The sequence below is a fragment of the Agelaius tricolor genome, unplaced genomic scaffold (assembly GCF_023055355.1).
Source record: "Agelaius tricolor isolate 1412-34295 unplaced genomic scaffold, bAgeTri1.0.p SCAF_16, whole genome shotgun sequence".
In the NCBI taxonomy this organism is placed as follows: domain Eukaryota; kingdom Metazoa; phylum Chordata; class Aves; order Passeriformes; family Icteridae; genus Agelaius; species Agelaius tricolor.
This window is the reverse complement of record NW_027269276.1, coordinates 16,011,708-16,025,458: the sequence shown is the minus strand read 5'-3', so window position 1 is coordinate 16,025,458 and position 13,751 is coordinate 16,011,708. Positions and strand designations below refer to the sequence as shown.

Genomic DNA, 13,751 nt, shown 5'->3' with positions numbered 1-13,751 from the left:
TTTTCTCAACCAACAATACCAAGGCTGAGTTTGCCCTCTGGTGAGGGTACAACCCCAGCCTTGCCCTGCTGCTGATATTGGGATTTCCCCCCAGTGCCTCTTTCTCCTCTTCTGTCTCAATGTCTGGGTAACATATGGTGCACAGACAAATCACAGTGATGTATGTAAACAGAGACAAACCAGTAGGAAATCCTGTTCAAGTACTTGGAAAAAAGCAAAGCTGATGTGCACTTCACTTGAATATGATTTTAATGCTGGAAAGTCACAGACAGTGACAGTATAAAATGAACATAGTACCTTTAAGGCTTGTGGCTGTAAGACAAGCCTAGGGAAAGCAGGAAGATGCTGTGAGAGCAGCTACTCAGCTCTGCTGGCAGCTGTTCTGGTGGCATTTGCCAGCTGCTGGCATGTTCAGCCCCCTCATTTTAACCAAGCAGAAAGCCAGTGGCTGTTTAACTTCAACTGCACTGCAATTACTTGCAATGCTTTGAGAGCACCACCTTTAATCAGTTGTATTCTTCTAAAACATTGAGATTTTGTGCTGAAAGTTTTATGGGTCTTAACAAGTATTTGACAACTTTGTTTGTTAAGTTGAGGTCCTCCTGAAGAATTGCATACCCACATTTACAACTAAAAGGAACCAAATTACAGAATAAACACTAAACATTCAAACTTATAACAGGGTACTTGCTATGGAAACCTTGAATCCTTGCTTTGAGTCGAAAAGCAAGGACTGAAGGACTCCTCAATCCTCAGCAGTTGCCTGTTATACCCAGGTAAACAAATTAAACCTGGTGATGTCTGGAATATCATCCTGGCATGAACAATCACTCACTGTAACATATGATCATCTCAACAAATGATCCCAAAAACAGCTGACTCATGGTATGGGAATCAGAGGGGAAAATAAAACAACCTGAAGGGACCAAAGAAGAAAATAAAATTAAAATCTCAGGGGAAAAAGCCATTTGCAATTTTTGCAGTATTTTGTAACCTCTTGGAAAAAAATTATTTGGATGACAGAAAATTTTACCCTCTGTTTTTGCTCTCTTAAGACACAATTCAGTAGGAACTCAACCTGGCATAAGACCAACCCCAGCAAACCCAGCAGGAAAGGTACACCTGAACTCTTTCCCACACTGGTGGTCTCTGAAGCACATCCAGCTGCTCTGTGGAGCCACCTCTATCTCTGAGCTGCCAAATGAACCCATATCCAAAAATCTACCCTGGCCTGTGCACCTCACATGGCTGTCTTGTGGCCTCGTTGTTCTTTGATCTAAATTCAAACCATAATCAAATAGCTGAAGGAAGCTACTTTGGAAGACAGAAGTAGATAATGAAGTGAGTGATAAGTTTATAATAAATGAGAACAGCACGTAGACAAAGTAGTTCCAAATATCTAGTGAAGACAGAAAAGCCAATGCAGATCCAAAATGAGGATGGTGAGTCAGGGAAACTGTTTGGGCTCTGTGAAACACTTCTGTTACTCTTTTCCTGAAAAATACTTCTGAACAAGTTCAACCACTTTGGAGGGTACCCTGTCCCAGTAGAACTGAAACAACCAATTCCTTCCTTGAGCCAGATGAGCCCTGGCCTCAGGGAGTGTCTGCAGTGCCACAACCAGCCCAGGAGCAGCTGAGCACTCAGGGAGGGCCCCAGGAGAAGACACTGCCCCAGGTGTGAGCAGAGTGGGGTGGGGCAGGGAATGAAGCCAGAGCTGTGCAGCAGCAGGGATGGAGCACAGGAGAGGCTTCTGGTGAGAGCAGCTGCAGAAAGCCAAGGGGTGGCTGTGCTGCCACGCTGCCAGCAGCAGCTACAAACTGATCCTGCTGGGAAGCTCAGGATCACAGGGAGCACCAGGGTGCTAATCCCCACTGAGGAAAGATTCTGGAGGGGAGAGGAAAGTATTTCTTTGAAGGGAATGGACACCATCGAGCAAATCTGAGCCTTTGGGAATGAGGGTAATTCACAAAGGAAAGACTACAAATTCTTTTAATTGTTTAGAGATTATTTTCAGTCATTTTACATGTAACCTCCAGCCCAGCACCACTTTCAAAAGATGGGGCCAGTAATGGGACCTCTCTGTGTACGTGCAGCAGAAGGCTGGGGTGCAGAGCAGAGTGAGATCCCTGCCTGCATCACAAAGCCCCCTCAGAAAGCACCCACTGACAGCTCCAGCTAAAAAACCCTGCTAAGAAATACAAAATGTTACATGTAAATGCTTTTCATTAGGAGCACCATGGAAATTACCAATCATATATGATGAGTATGAATTCAATACAAGTGGTCCAGTAAATAATTTGCAGATATCATAGCTTTGTTTTTTGATTATTGTTTTTTTTGTAACCTTCACCTAGTAACTATCTAAACTTTCTACAGAACAAAATCATTAACAAACCTCTCTGGATTATATTTTCTCCTGTGGAACCTGAAAATATATTTTAAAATATTTTAAGTCCAAGTTGTAGTCCAATTAATAAACATAAAACATGTTATTGTGACAAGTAACATATTAAAACCTGAAAAATAGCAATAAAAGCATTCTGGAATATTTCAGGAGCAGTCCAAATGTCTCAATACCAATGATTTTTTTCTGGAACAAAGCTGAAAGCTCAGAAAGGCAGATTATCCCAGTTTGGTCATTTGTTACATCATGACTAGAACCTTTTCCAGTGCATACATTCATAAACATTTTGGCAAAGAAATTCACCATTTGTTTCATTCTCTGACTAAGTCTACATGCAGCAACCTAGAATATCTAAACTACCTTAATAAATTGTGAGAGGAGATAACTCCATTCTCAAAACAGATCTTTTTGTACAAAACTCCCATGGATCTTTATTCTTGAAGAACACATCTTCATCAAATCCTATACTTTATACCCAGTGACACTGGTAACAAATGGATCAAACTATCCTGTCCAGTGTGCCTGTAGATTCAGAGGTAATTATTTCTTTCTGCACCTTACCAATTTTAATTTTTAAGGCAGTATCTTCCCTTCCATGTTTCCTTACCTGACATACAGTGCTAATTTAAATAACACTTTTTAGTTTGCTAAGTAGAGGCAGCAACAGTACACTTCTATTTGTTTTTTTCCTCAAAATACACTGTGCTACATTATTTGCAAACTCCTGTAAAACTCTTGCTAATTCCAGTGACAACATAATGTGGTGAAAGACTTTGGTTATACATACCTCTGAAAAGAAAACAGAGAGGATGACTAGGCTGATCCAGTGAATTACTCCTGCAAACTGGGAAGCACTTGAAACTGCAATTAACATAATACAACGAAGGGTCATTACAGTAGCAGAGTGCAACTTAAGTTTAGCATAATTAGTACGGCCACAAGTTACATATGGTAAATAGCTTGCTTTGTCAGATTTTGCAATGAAGTACCAGAAAGAGGATGGGATGCAATGGACATGGAACTCCAGCCCTGCCAGCTGCTCACCTTCATTCACCATGTTAGCAGCTCTTCACTGGAGCTTTAACAGATCCTGCTGCTGGTTAGCAATGGCAGACACAGTTCAGGTCTTTGATGCTCTGCCACTGCTTCATGTTCTCACCCCAGTAGGAGATGTGTGACTAATTCCTGTGTACCTAAAAATCCAGATCTAGGACTCAGTAAGGAAACAAAATGCTCTACTATCCCCACATTATTCCTTGTGTTCAGTCTTTGACAATTCATCTCAGATGATCAGTATTTATCAGGAACAGGTGCTTAAAAACTAATCCTCAAAATGGGCTTCAAAAGACATTTCATGCTGACAGAAAAATGCAGAAGGTTGACAGGGTCCACTAACTGAGCTGCTGGTGATTCCTACTCCCACATGCTCCCAAGTTTGGGCTAAGGGAATGGAGAGCAAACACTCTCCCTTCCTGCAGGGTATTTGTGAGTCTAGCATCTCCACAGCAGACACAGCAGAGCAGTCTGTGCAGGCTTGCAGTGTCAGGGGATGACTGTGTAAGGCAAGCAGTGGCTGTGTGCACAGAGGTGCAGGGCTGCAGCAGACTTAATGAATTCCCAAGAACATACCGGGCACATAATAAATGCAGAATTTTATTTTAAAATCAGAATCGATTAATATGGGAAGGAGAGGAAAAGGATGCAGGAAGAAATCAGGATACAAATAAAACTGAGTATGCCCTGCCACGGGAACCCCCCCACTGCTGAAGCTCTTTTGGGGCTTGATGAGAGCATTTGCTGCGCGGCAGCAGAGGAACTACTTAAAGGAGAAACAAATGGGCAGAATACAATACAACAGAATAAAGTTTCCTAAGGCACTTCTCTATCGGGCAGCCTGAAGAACGGGAAACCCTTGAGATGCAGTTTTTCCAACAGGGCTCGACTGACAGACAAGGCTCCAGCTGCCCCCTGGCGACACAGAAACATTCAGCAACCAGGAATTTGGGGGGAACACTCCTCCTGCCAAACCCTGAGCGAGCACTGCAGGAGCTCGGAGCAGCAGCACCTGCTCTCAGGGGATGCTGTTCCCGATTTCCTGGCAGATGCACACTGCAGGGTGTGTGTGTGATGCTGCTGCTTCGGGCAAGCCCTGACCCCGCGGGGCTGAGGCTCTGCTGCGGCCCGGGGGCGTTTCCTTTGCACGGCTCTGCCGGGACACAGCTGGGCACAGACAGGGCACAGCTGGGTACAGCCACGGCTCTGCCGGGACACAGCTGGGCACAGCTGGGTACAGCCACGGCTCTGCTGGGCACAGCTGGGTACAGCCAGGGCACAGCCGGGCACGGCCAGGGCACAGCCCCTCAGCCCCACGCTGCTCAGGAAGGGCTGCTGCCTTCTACCCATGCATCAACTGCAAAACAAGGGTGGTACCACCATCATTTCCCCAACTCCTTTTCCCCAAAACTGCTGAAGATGAGGAATGGATAGCATGGTCTGTATTCCTGAGGCACTGGAACCTGCCTAAGATTTTTTTTTTTTTTAATTTTTAAAATGAGGTGCAAGTGAATTAATACTCATCTATTTCTGCTTTCACAGAACATCACAAGGTAATGTGATGTTATTTTGTTAGTGCAAGTGAGCAGCTTTGAAGACAGACTTAAAAATCCTGATTACAGAACACAGACCTAAAACAAAACACGTATTATATGTCCCTTGCTTTCTGGGGTTTCTAATTCCAGTATGAATACACTTTGTGCTAAAATACCCTAAAAGGTCTCTGATGTTTTCACGTGTGTGTCCTACAATTTGTAAATGTGGTGTCGACCTATGAAACCACCAGCTTTGTGCATGGGAGAAGTGCATCATGCAACCAAAGACTGCACAGAAAGCAGGAGAGAAAAGCTATACTCTAAAAATGTATAGAGGATAGAAAAGCTATAATCTAAAAATGTATAGGGAATAGAAAAGCTATACTCTAAAAATGTATAGAGAATAGAAAAGCTATACTCTAAAAATGTATAGAGGATAGAAAAGCTATAATCTAAAAATGTATAGGGAATAGAAAAGCTATACTCTAAAAATGTATAGAGAATAGAAAAGCTATACTCTAAAAATGCCACAGCCAAAGAAAACACCAGGTTTCTTTTGCTGTGTTTTTTTTTTCCGGTTGGTGGGTTTGGATTTCTTCTAATAAAGGGAGGCTTCCTAAGTAATTACAGTCTATAGCATGGATTAGCAGTTGTTATTAAGGACAGAACTGGTAGTGATGTGCTGTAAGGTATCCTAATGCACTGCTTGGTTTTATAAAGAATAAGGAACCCTTTAAAACTGTAATTACATTTTTGAGAAAAATAGATATGGGCTAATGGCTTTTCAAAACCTCAGTGTAAATGACACACATCCCTTACAAGGCACAACCGGAATACTTAGATCAGCCTCACTGAGACAGCCTTTATCTGATTTAAAACAACATAGAAGGTATTCAAACTTGGGAAGGCAAAAAGCCTCATGGCAAGATTCATTAGCTAAAATGTAAAGTAGTAACACAAGTGGAATGGACCTGAGAAAATCATTCCTGGTGCCAGGGGCCACCTCTGAACCGTGAAGTCACCTGGCTCAACCAAACACCTGCAGGTCGTGCACAAGGTGTAAGCTGCAGAGCCTTCAGAAGGGTCATATGCACCAGACACACAGGGGAGCAATGATTCCTAAAGTAAAGCCTTCCTTAGAAGGGCCTTCAGAAAATAAATGGTGAGAAAATGATTGCTTCCAGAGGAGAGTAACCAAAACTGTTAAAACTCAGAGAAATCAATAGTCTTTTAAAAACCCTTTGTCTTTACAGGAAGTGAAAATTCTCTACGTAAACAGAAAGATGTGACACCTCAGTAAGTACTGTTGAAAGCTTCTTCCTTAAGGCTTTATACCCATAATTCACATTCCTGACTTTTTTCAAAGTGGCAGACTTGTCCAAATCCTGGGCTTCCTCATCCAAAAATGGTGAGTGACCAGAGAACAGAGAAAGTAACAGCTGCAAGGGAGTGGCCATGCCCCAAACAGCGTGTGCAGTATGGACAGATGGGTGGAAATGGGGAGCAACAGCATGGAATGACACACAGTCATTCACATCCATCTCACAGAGTTTAAGAAATGGCTGCAATTACCAATGAAGTCCCTTCAAGTCATCTCAATACAACTGCAACATCTGAATCTTTATGCCACTATCATCAGTTGAACAAATTCCAACAGTAAAAGGACTTCAAAAATTTGGTTTGCTCATTTTAAAGCTGTCACAGGAGACACCAGGCACTCTTTTGTGCTAAGTACTCTTACATTTATGGGATTGTCTGAACCCCAGCTGCCATTTCAACACATCTGAGATTGCATGAAGATACTAGAGGCTGCTCCTCAACATTTAGCTTAGAGGAAAGTGTTGGTGGTGTCTGTGGTCATGTCAACTTCATATCATAAATGAAAAAGCGAAAAAAAAGAAAAAAAAGGGGTGCAATGGAGGAAGAGTAGGGGGAAAAAAGATGAATTAAGAAGCAAAACAGCAGCATTTAAAATTTCCATTGTGGAACCCGTGTAGAGTGAATTCAGATAAAGCAAAACTCTATTTAAGCCATGATTTGACTCACAGTGTGTTAGCAAAGTAGAATGAAAATCTGTCTCATTTCAGTGCATTACAAGCTAGAAGGCTGAAATTTCGAGCAGAAGTAATTAATAAGAGGTTAACATCAAGTACCCTATTATTTTTGTATGTGCATCACTTTTGTCTCTCCACATGTGATTGGTATCAGAGATTAATGCTGCACAGATTTTTCTCCTGTGCATGTGTAACATGTCTGTAAAGGACAGAACTTTTCAAGTACTACTGACAACACATGTAAATCTCTGCATGTACACTCTGCTTGTAATCTTTGAAAATTTGTCCTGTACTGAAATTGTTATTTGACCCAGCTTTGGTCAGAATAATAAAGAAGAGACTGACTTCACTATACCAGGATTCCACAAAAACACATTTCTTACCTAGCCTAGTAATCATTTAAATGGTAGGGAAAAAACATTCCCAACGTCCTCCCCCTTCAAAAACCTCCCAGCAAGTTAAGCCTTTATTTCATCAAAATTAAAAAAAAAAAAAAAAAATTAAAAAAATCAAAATTAAAAAAATCCTCCTACTCACACTGGAGAAGCTTTATATCTATTAGGAGCTCCAGAGTCAGAAGAATCACCACCAATACTACACAGGCTACCAGGAAACTGTTGAGACTTGCACTGAGCAAAAATACCTGCCACACAGCTGCTCGTCTCCCACAGCACGGTTTTAGCCAGTTAGATCTAAGGAAATAAAATTAAGGGAAAAACAAGAAAAGAAAAGAAGAAGAAGTGAAAAAGGAAAAGAGCTAAAGAGCAGTGAACTCAAAATTGTAAGTTCTGCTGTTATGGATACACTCAGCAATAATGCACAAAGACTCTGCAAAGTTCACTTTCACTGGATTCTTTTACTGAGAGAAACGTAAGAAAAACCTTCAGCCTGGGACCTGCCCAGCTCTGGACTGCACTGGTGTCCAAGTGCCTTCAGTGTACTGAGTCATGCAGCCCAAATTACCATACACACATTTCTGCTTTCCTCCTGTCTCACTACTTCTCATGTGCTCTTATTTTGACACACATGCTGCATTCAGTTACCAGTGAGTACCAAGGCACAGCAGGACTCTGCTGTTTAGAAGCTAAAGAGTTTTTTAAAATAACTTCTCTGCTACTGAATTTTCTGGCCATGCACCTTTATCCCTACTCTACTGTGAGACAGATCTGATAAAGGCTGCCAAATCTGGGATGCAACAATCAGTCCATGACATCAAGGAAAAGAACAACAGGAATCTGGGAAACACCAAAGCAGCAGCTCAGTGACTGCTCAGCTACACCTGACAGCAGCAAAGGCACACAACAGCCTGGCAGTGTCCAGCCTCTGGCCAGGCTCTCTCACTTGGTTATTTGTCCAGCTCTCATCAGCCTGTTTGTGGATCAGGCCAAGAATTACCTTGTCAAAGTTTGGGGGACAGCATGCACCAGGGACCACTCCCAAGCCTGGTTTGGATGAGGTGACCCTTTTTCAGTGGAAAAATAAGGTTTAGGCAGGATGCAGGAAGCTGTGAGGAAGCTGAGCTCTGAGGAGCAGAACTCAGGAGGGAAGCTGATGAAGCAGTAAACGTTGCACTACTGTTGTGCTAATGCAGATACACATTTACAAGAGGGCTGCTAAATTTTTTTTTAGGAGTACTGGTAATAGGAATAACAGTAACATGGACTTCAGATGCATAAAGTCCATCCCGGTTCTGTTCATCTCCTAACTCCTGCCACCTCAGTATCACATCACCTCTCATCACACTGTTCTGCAAGGTTCCTGTACTGGCTCACCTCACAAAGTTCCTGACACTTCAGATTTTCAAAGCACAATAAATACACATTAGGTAATGAAAAGCTGACATGATTTATTAGCCAGGGTTTAAAAAGCTGCAAGTATGGTGCAGTAACCCCACTGTCTGACTAAAATATCACAACACAGGAATCAGAGGTGCACAAGAAGATATGGTGATACTGATCAATTCCTAATAAACAGCTCTAGACTCAGTAACTCACACTATAATCAAACACTTGGAAAAACATCACAAAATGTTCTCTGACATACTCACAAATGAGGGAGAAAGCGATGCCAAGCAGTGCTCAGAGACTTGACACTTTCAAGCAGCTTCTCAGAATTAAGCACATCAACAACACTTGTAGTCAGATTGCCTGATTGCCTGACTGCAAAAGACCTCCTCAATTGACTCTCAAAGCTTGAGAGAAGATTTGACAAGTGTTACTATCAGCACCTTGCCCTTAGGTTAAACTTTGTTATGGCTCCAGCCTGAATACAGAATGCAATAGATTTCAAATAGGTTGTGTAAAAACATAAGGCAAAAAAAAGGCATTGGGAGAGGGGCCTTTTTGCCTGCTTCATCTTTTAATGGGTTTTATTTTACATATCTCAAAACAGGGTAATTTGTTTTTAATGCAACTATGATTTTAGTCTTAGGGCTGAAGGTTTTTTAGATATTTCTAAAAACAATCAGGGGGATGGCTCTGTTTAAACAAAACCAGCTTTAGTTCTAGTCTCTGCTTACATTCATGTTCCCTTTTCCAAAAGGCCCATTATGCCAGTATTTTAATATTGCAGGGCAGCTTTTCCTATTCACAGAATCATCAGTAGAGGGCCCAAGTACCTATCTCTAAAAGCTCTGCAAAGTCAAGATTTTGAAATATACCAAATGCACCAGTAAGAATAAATCAACTGTAATACTTAGCATACAATACACATAACCATGATAATTATTACTCAAGCTGCTAGTTACTTATAGAATCCTAAATAACATGGCATTATTTTGTCTGTTCAGCATTAATACTCAATATTATTAACACCAATTCTAAAAAGCTTCTGAATGAAACTACCAGTTTACAATTGATAAAGCAATAAGCTTAAGAGGTGAAGTGCAGCTCATGTGCTCATTTCCACCTCTACCATACTCATAAAATATATAAATTGATTTCAAAGACACAAAAGGATTTGACATTTAAGCACTAGAGAATCACCTTCAGTTCTGTATCTAACTTGCTACACCAAGGTGAGTTTGTTATCACCTGCACAGCCCTGTCTGCAGGCTGGCACATTAACAGGCACCCTGACCCCTAACACACACACCTCACCTCTGCAACCTCTTCTAGCAGGGGAGCCTCTCTCCCCCCTCTGATGGGCAAGGGCTCATCTATTCAGAGAAATCTGGGTTTGGAGAAAAACAAACCCCTACCAGAATTAGTGTGGGTTTGAACTTACCTTCCAAATTCTGACCATTTCAACTGTGACACTGCAAAGCTACACTTGAAATTTTAAGCTCAGATTAGAAAGGCAGCTACACAGAATGTTCAAAAAATCCAACAAACCAAAATATAACTTACACAGCTCATAAATTTATGAAGAGATTTCATACTAACCATAGATAAGTAAAAGACCTTTTTCCCCTCACTTCAGACAAAAAAAAACCGCAAACCAAACAAAAAAACCAAAATTGCCAAAACCCCACAAACTAGCAAAAAAAGTCCCCTATTCTGTTCAGAGAATAAGCACACATTCTATTGGTGTCCTGACTGTGTTTGCTTGAATTCACACACAAGTGTGACTTTGGAAAACATTCCTGCATGATTTCAAACAGGTCAATCAGGTATTTCAGCTAATTTGTCTCTACAACAGAAATATCATTTACCTTTCCTGCAATGCCTGGATGAAGTAAGTAAACATACTAGCACAGGAAATTTTTAATTGTTGGTGACATTGAGCTGTAAAGCTCTGTTCTGAGACATTAAAATATATTTAGTGGAATTTTACCAGGGGTAGTTTTTTTTTAAAGATACTTTCACACATGGCTTCATCCAAACCCAATCTGTCATCATCCTGCTAGCCTTAGTAATAAACAGCTTGGGAAATACAGAACATAAGGCAAAACTGGTAAAGGTTGAACATATTTGTCTGGTAAGGAACCACTACAAACAGTATTTTCAAGCTGTTAACAGCTGTCACTGTTTCTATTTTCTGGTATTGTAAACAAATACCCCAAAATCTGCATTATACCTTACCCTGTCTTTTTTTTTTTTTGCTTTCTTTCTTTTGGCTAAACAGCAAGTGTTTGCACCTCACAAGATGGTTATGATCAGAAAACAGAAGGATGGATGAGATCCAAATTGCTATCTGAAGGAGCAGAAAGGCCATGGTCAGGAAGTGGCAGGAACACAGGCTAAATAACAACCCAAAATGTGGCTGAGCCAACACAGACAGCAGAGCCTCACAGCAGGGAGCAGGGAGCAGCTGGGCCCTGGAGCAGGAACTCCAAGGAACACACACAGCTCTGCACCTCTCTTATGGACTTCTACCAGCCTGCTTTAACTACACAACTTTAAATATTGATAACACTCTCATCTTTTTACCCCTAAAACTTGTACTCTTTCAAACCCCATGGAAGACTTCTTGGAAGACTCCTGCAAAACTCTGCTGCTCAAATGGCAAGAGAGATTCGCCCATTTTTCTCCCCAAACTCACCCAAGGCCAGTTGATGCACACTCATTCTTGTGCCAATATTATTCTTTGCTTGAGGAGGTCTTTTCCCCAGCTGGCAGCCTGTCCACGAGGCACTGCACACAGTAATGGCAGCCACGTGTGTAATTCAATTAAAGCCCATGCTTTTTGTGGAACACTCAGCCTCTGTGACTATCCTAGCAGCCTCTTCTGCATGTGAATACAGACAACTGGAGCAGGAGATAATATTTTACAATAGGCTTAATTAATTAATTACATGAATGCTTCCCAGCTCTATTTGAAGTACTTGAAGCTTTCTAGGATCATTTGTGCTTTCTTTATAGGTGTATATCACACCATTTGCTCACTGACATCCAGTGATTACCTGGCCTTTTACTCCTCTCACTAGAAAATTGCTTGTTAGATTTTGCCTTTTTATGCTAAAATCTTTAGTGCATATATATAAATATAACATCAAATAAGACATCAGCCTCAAAAACTTTCCTTAAGAAACATGGGAACAGCCATACTAGAATATACTGAACCAAGGCTTGGCACCCTGTCTCCAACAGTGGTCACGAGCAGATGTCTCAAGATGTCTCAGAACACAGCAAACATATAAATCCTTCCCTTTAACATCCTCACAGAATCCAACTCTTTTCCATTTTGTCACTTCCTGAGACAGATGTGTTTTCTCAGGCTGTATTTAGTGAACTTCAGTGACTTTCTCTTCCACAAACTTGTTCAATCTCCCCTTGTGGGGATAAGCTGCTCTCAGCCACACATCCTTCAGAAAGTAGCTTCAGGCATCTACTGCCCTCTGTGCCAAGAGCAAACTCTTCTTGTGTCTTTGGAACTGGGCTTTAATCTATTAATGTACCTTAGAGACTGTATTGGGAGGGGGGTGTGTGGGTGGTCAAACCTATTTTAACCCCTGTGTGTCACAGACTTTGTATTATCAATCAAATCTCAATCAGCCTTCTCTTACCAAGCCTGCAGAGTCCTAGTTTACATTCATCTCCAATGGAAGACGTATCACATCTTTGATCACTGCTTTTCTTTGATTCTTTTCCAGTTCTTTTATAGCTACCATATTCTTTCTGGCAGATCAGAACTGCACTCATGTTCAAGACATGGAAAAAGCTTGGATATATAGAGAGGCACAACAACAGCCTCTTATTCTCTGCTCTTTTCCTAAGCAATCCTAAGATCTGATTTGCTTTTACACTGCTGCTCAGCATTTAGCTGGTTTTATTTTACAGACCTGCCTTCCAGACAAATAGTCCTCTTTTCCACATTTCCTCTTTGTCCTATGGCTTATCCATATTTCAATATTTGCCCTAAGTCATATCTTCCCCAATTTAGACAATTAATTCCACTGTCAAGCCAGACAAATTAGACTCACGTCATTTCCAGTCTCCAATAAAGAGCTTTGCAAACAATGATTTGTGGGCTACAAATGCTACATTTCTATCCTCAAAAACTGTCTGGGAAAAGCAAGTTCTGTTGGAAAAATATAGAAAAATCTCCAAACCAAAAAACTCCTAAAATCACTGAGCTAGAAAATTAATTCTTTGTCTTACTTACAGTACTGCTCTCTCTACCAATTGATAAAAGACATGGAGGGACACACTCAAAGCACTGAGGCACTGGGATAAACACAGTAATGAGCTACTCTGGAAAACAAAATTCACCAAGAGAAACACTTGAAAGGCTGTACAGAAACAGAAATTTCTAAATCACTGAACACCTCTAACACAGCCCAAAATTTCATGTTTTCTCTACTGAAGAGCTGGGCACCTCAGAGGTTCTGTTGAGCTGACTGCTCCTTTTCTGCTGCAGTGCAGGTCTGTTTTGGACCACAGCACCGAGAGCAGCAGTGATAAAGTGCTGCACAAAGAACAGATCAGCACTACAGTCTCATTCACTGCATCCTCATGGTAGGATTTTGCACTGTCTTTCTGGGTTCAGACTATGACTGGCAGCTAAAACTAAATTACAACTCGCTTTTGTAAGTAGGAGCTTACTTGCTACATGAAATAGTTGTGCCCTCCAAAACTCTTGCATTTATCTTGGGCTTGGACCTCATTATTCACAATTATTCCAGATCCAAGATCTGCAGAGGTGCAGAAAACTTTTCAGAAAATGGAGTGTTTTTAATTACACCACCAGATAAAGACAAGAAAAGTGGAAAACAAGAGAAATGTGATAACTTGATCTTTTAGATAAAGCATCTTTAAGTTT

General features: G+C 41.2%; 1 protein-coding gene across 3 annotated transcripts in view; it reads right to left on the bottom strand.

Annotated features, from left to right (window-relative positions):
• The window catches only part of TMEM266 (transmembrane protein 266), an 84,718-nt gene that overhangs the window by 36,603 nt on the left and 34,364 nt on the right, over positions 1 to 13,751 (bottom strand). For all 3 annotated transcript variants that reach the window (XM_071441767.1, XM_071441769.1, XM_071441768.1), the window contains 2 exons: positions 7,587 to 7,741; positions 3,195 to 3,268 (listed from right to left, as the gene is read on the bottom strand). In XM_071441767.1, the coding sequence (XP_071297868.1) occupies positions 3,195 to 3,268; positions 7,587 to 7,741 (229 nt within the window). The remainder of the gene's footprint in view (positions 1 to 3,194; positions 3,269 to 7,586; positions 7,742 to 13,751) is intronic.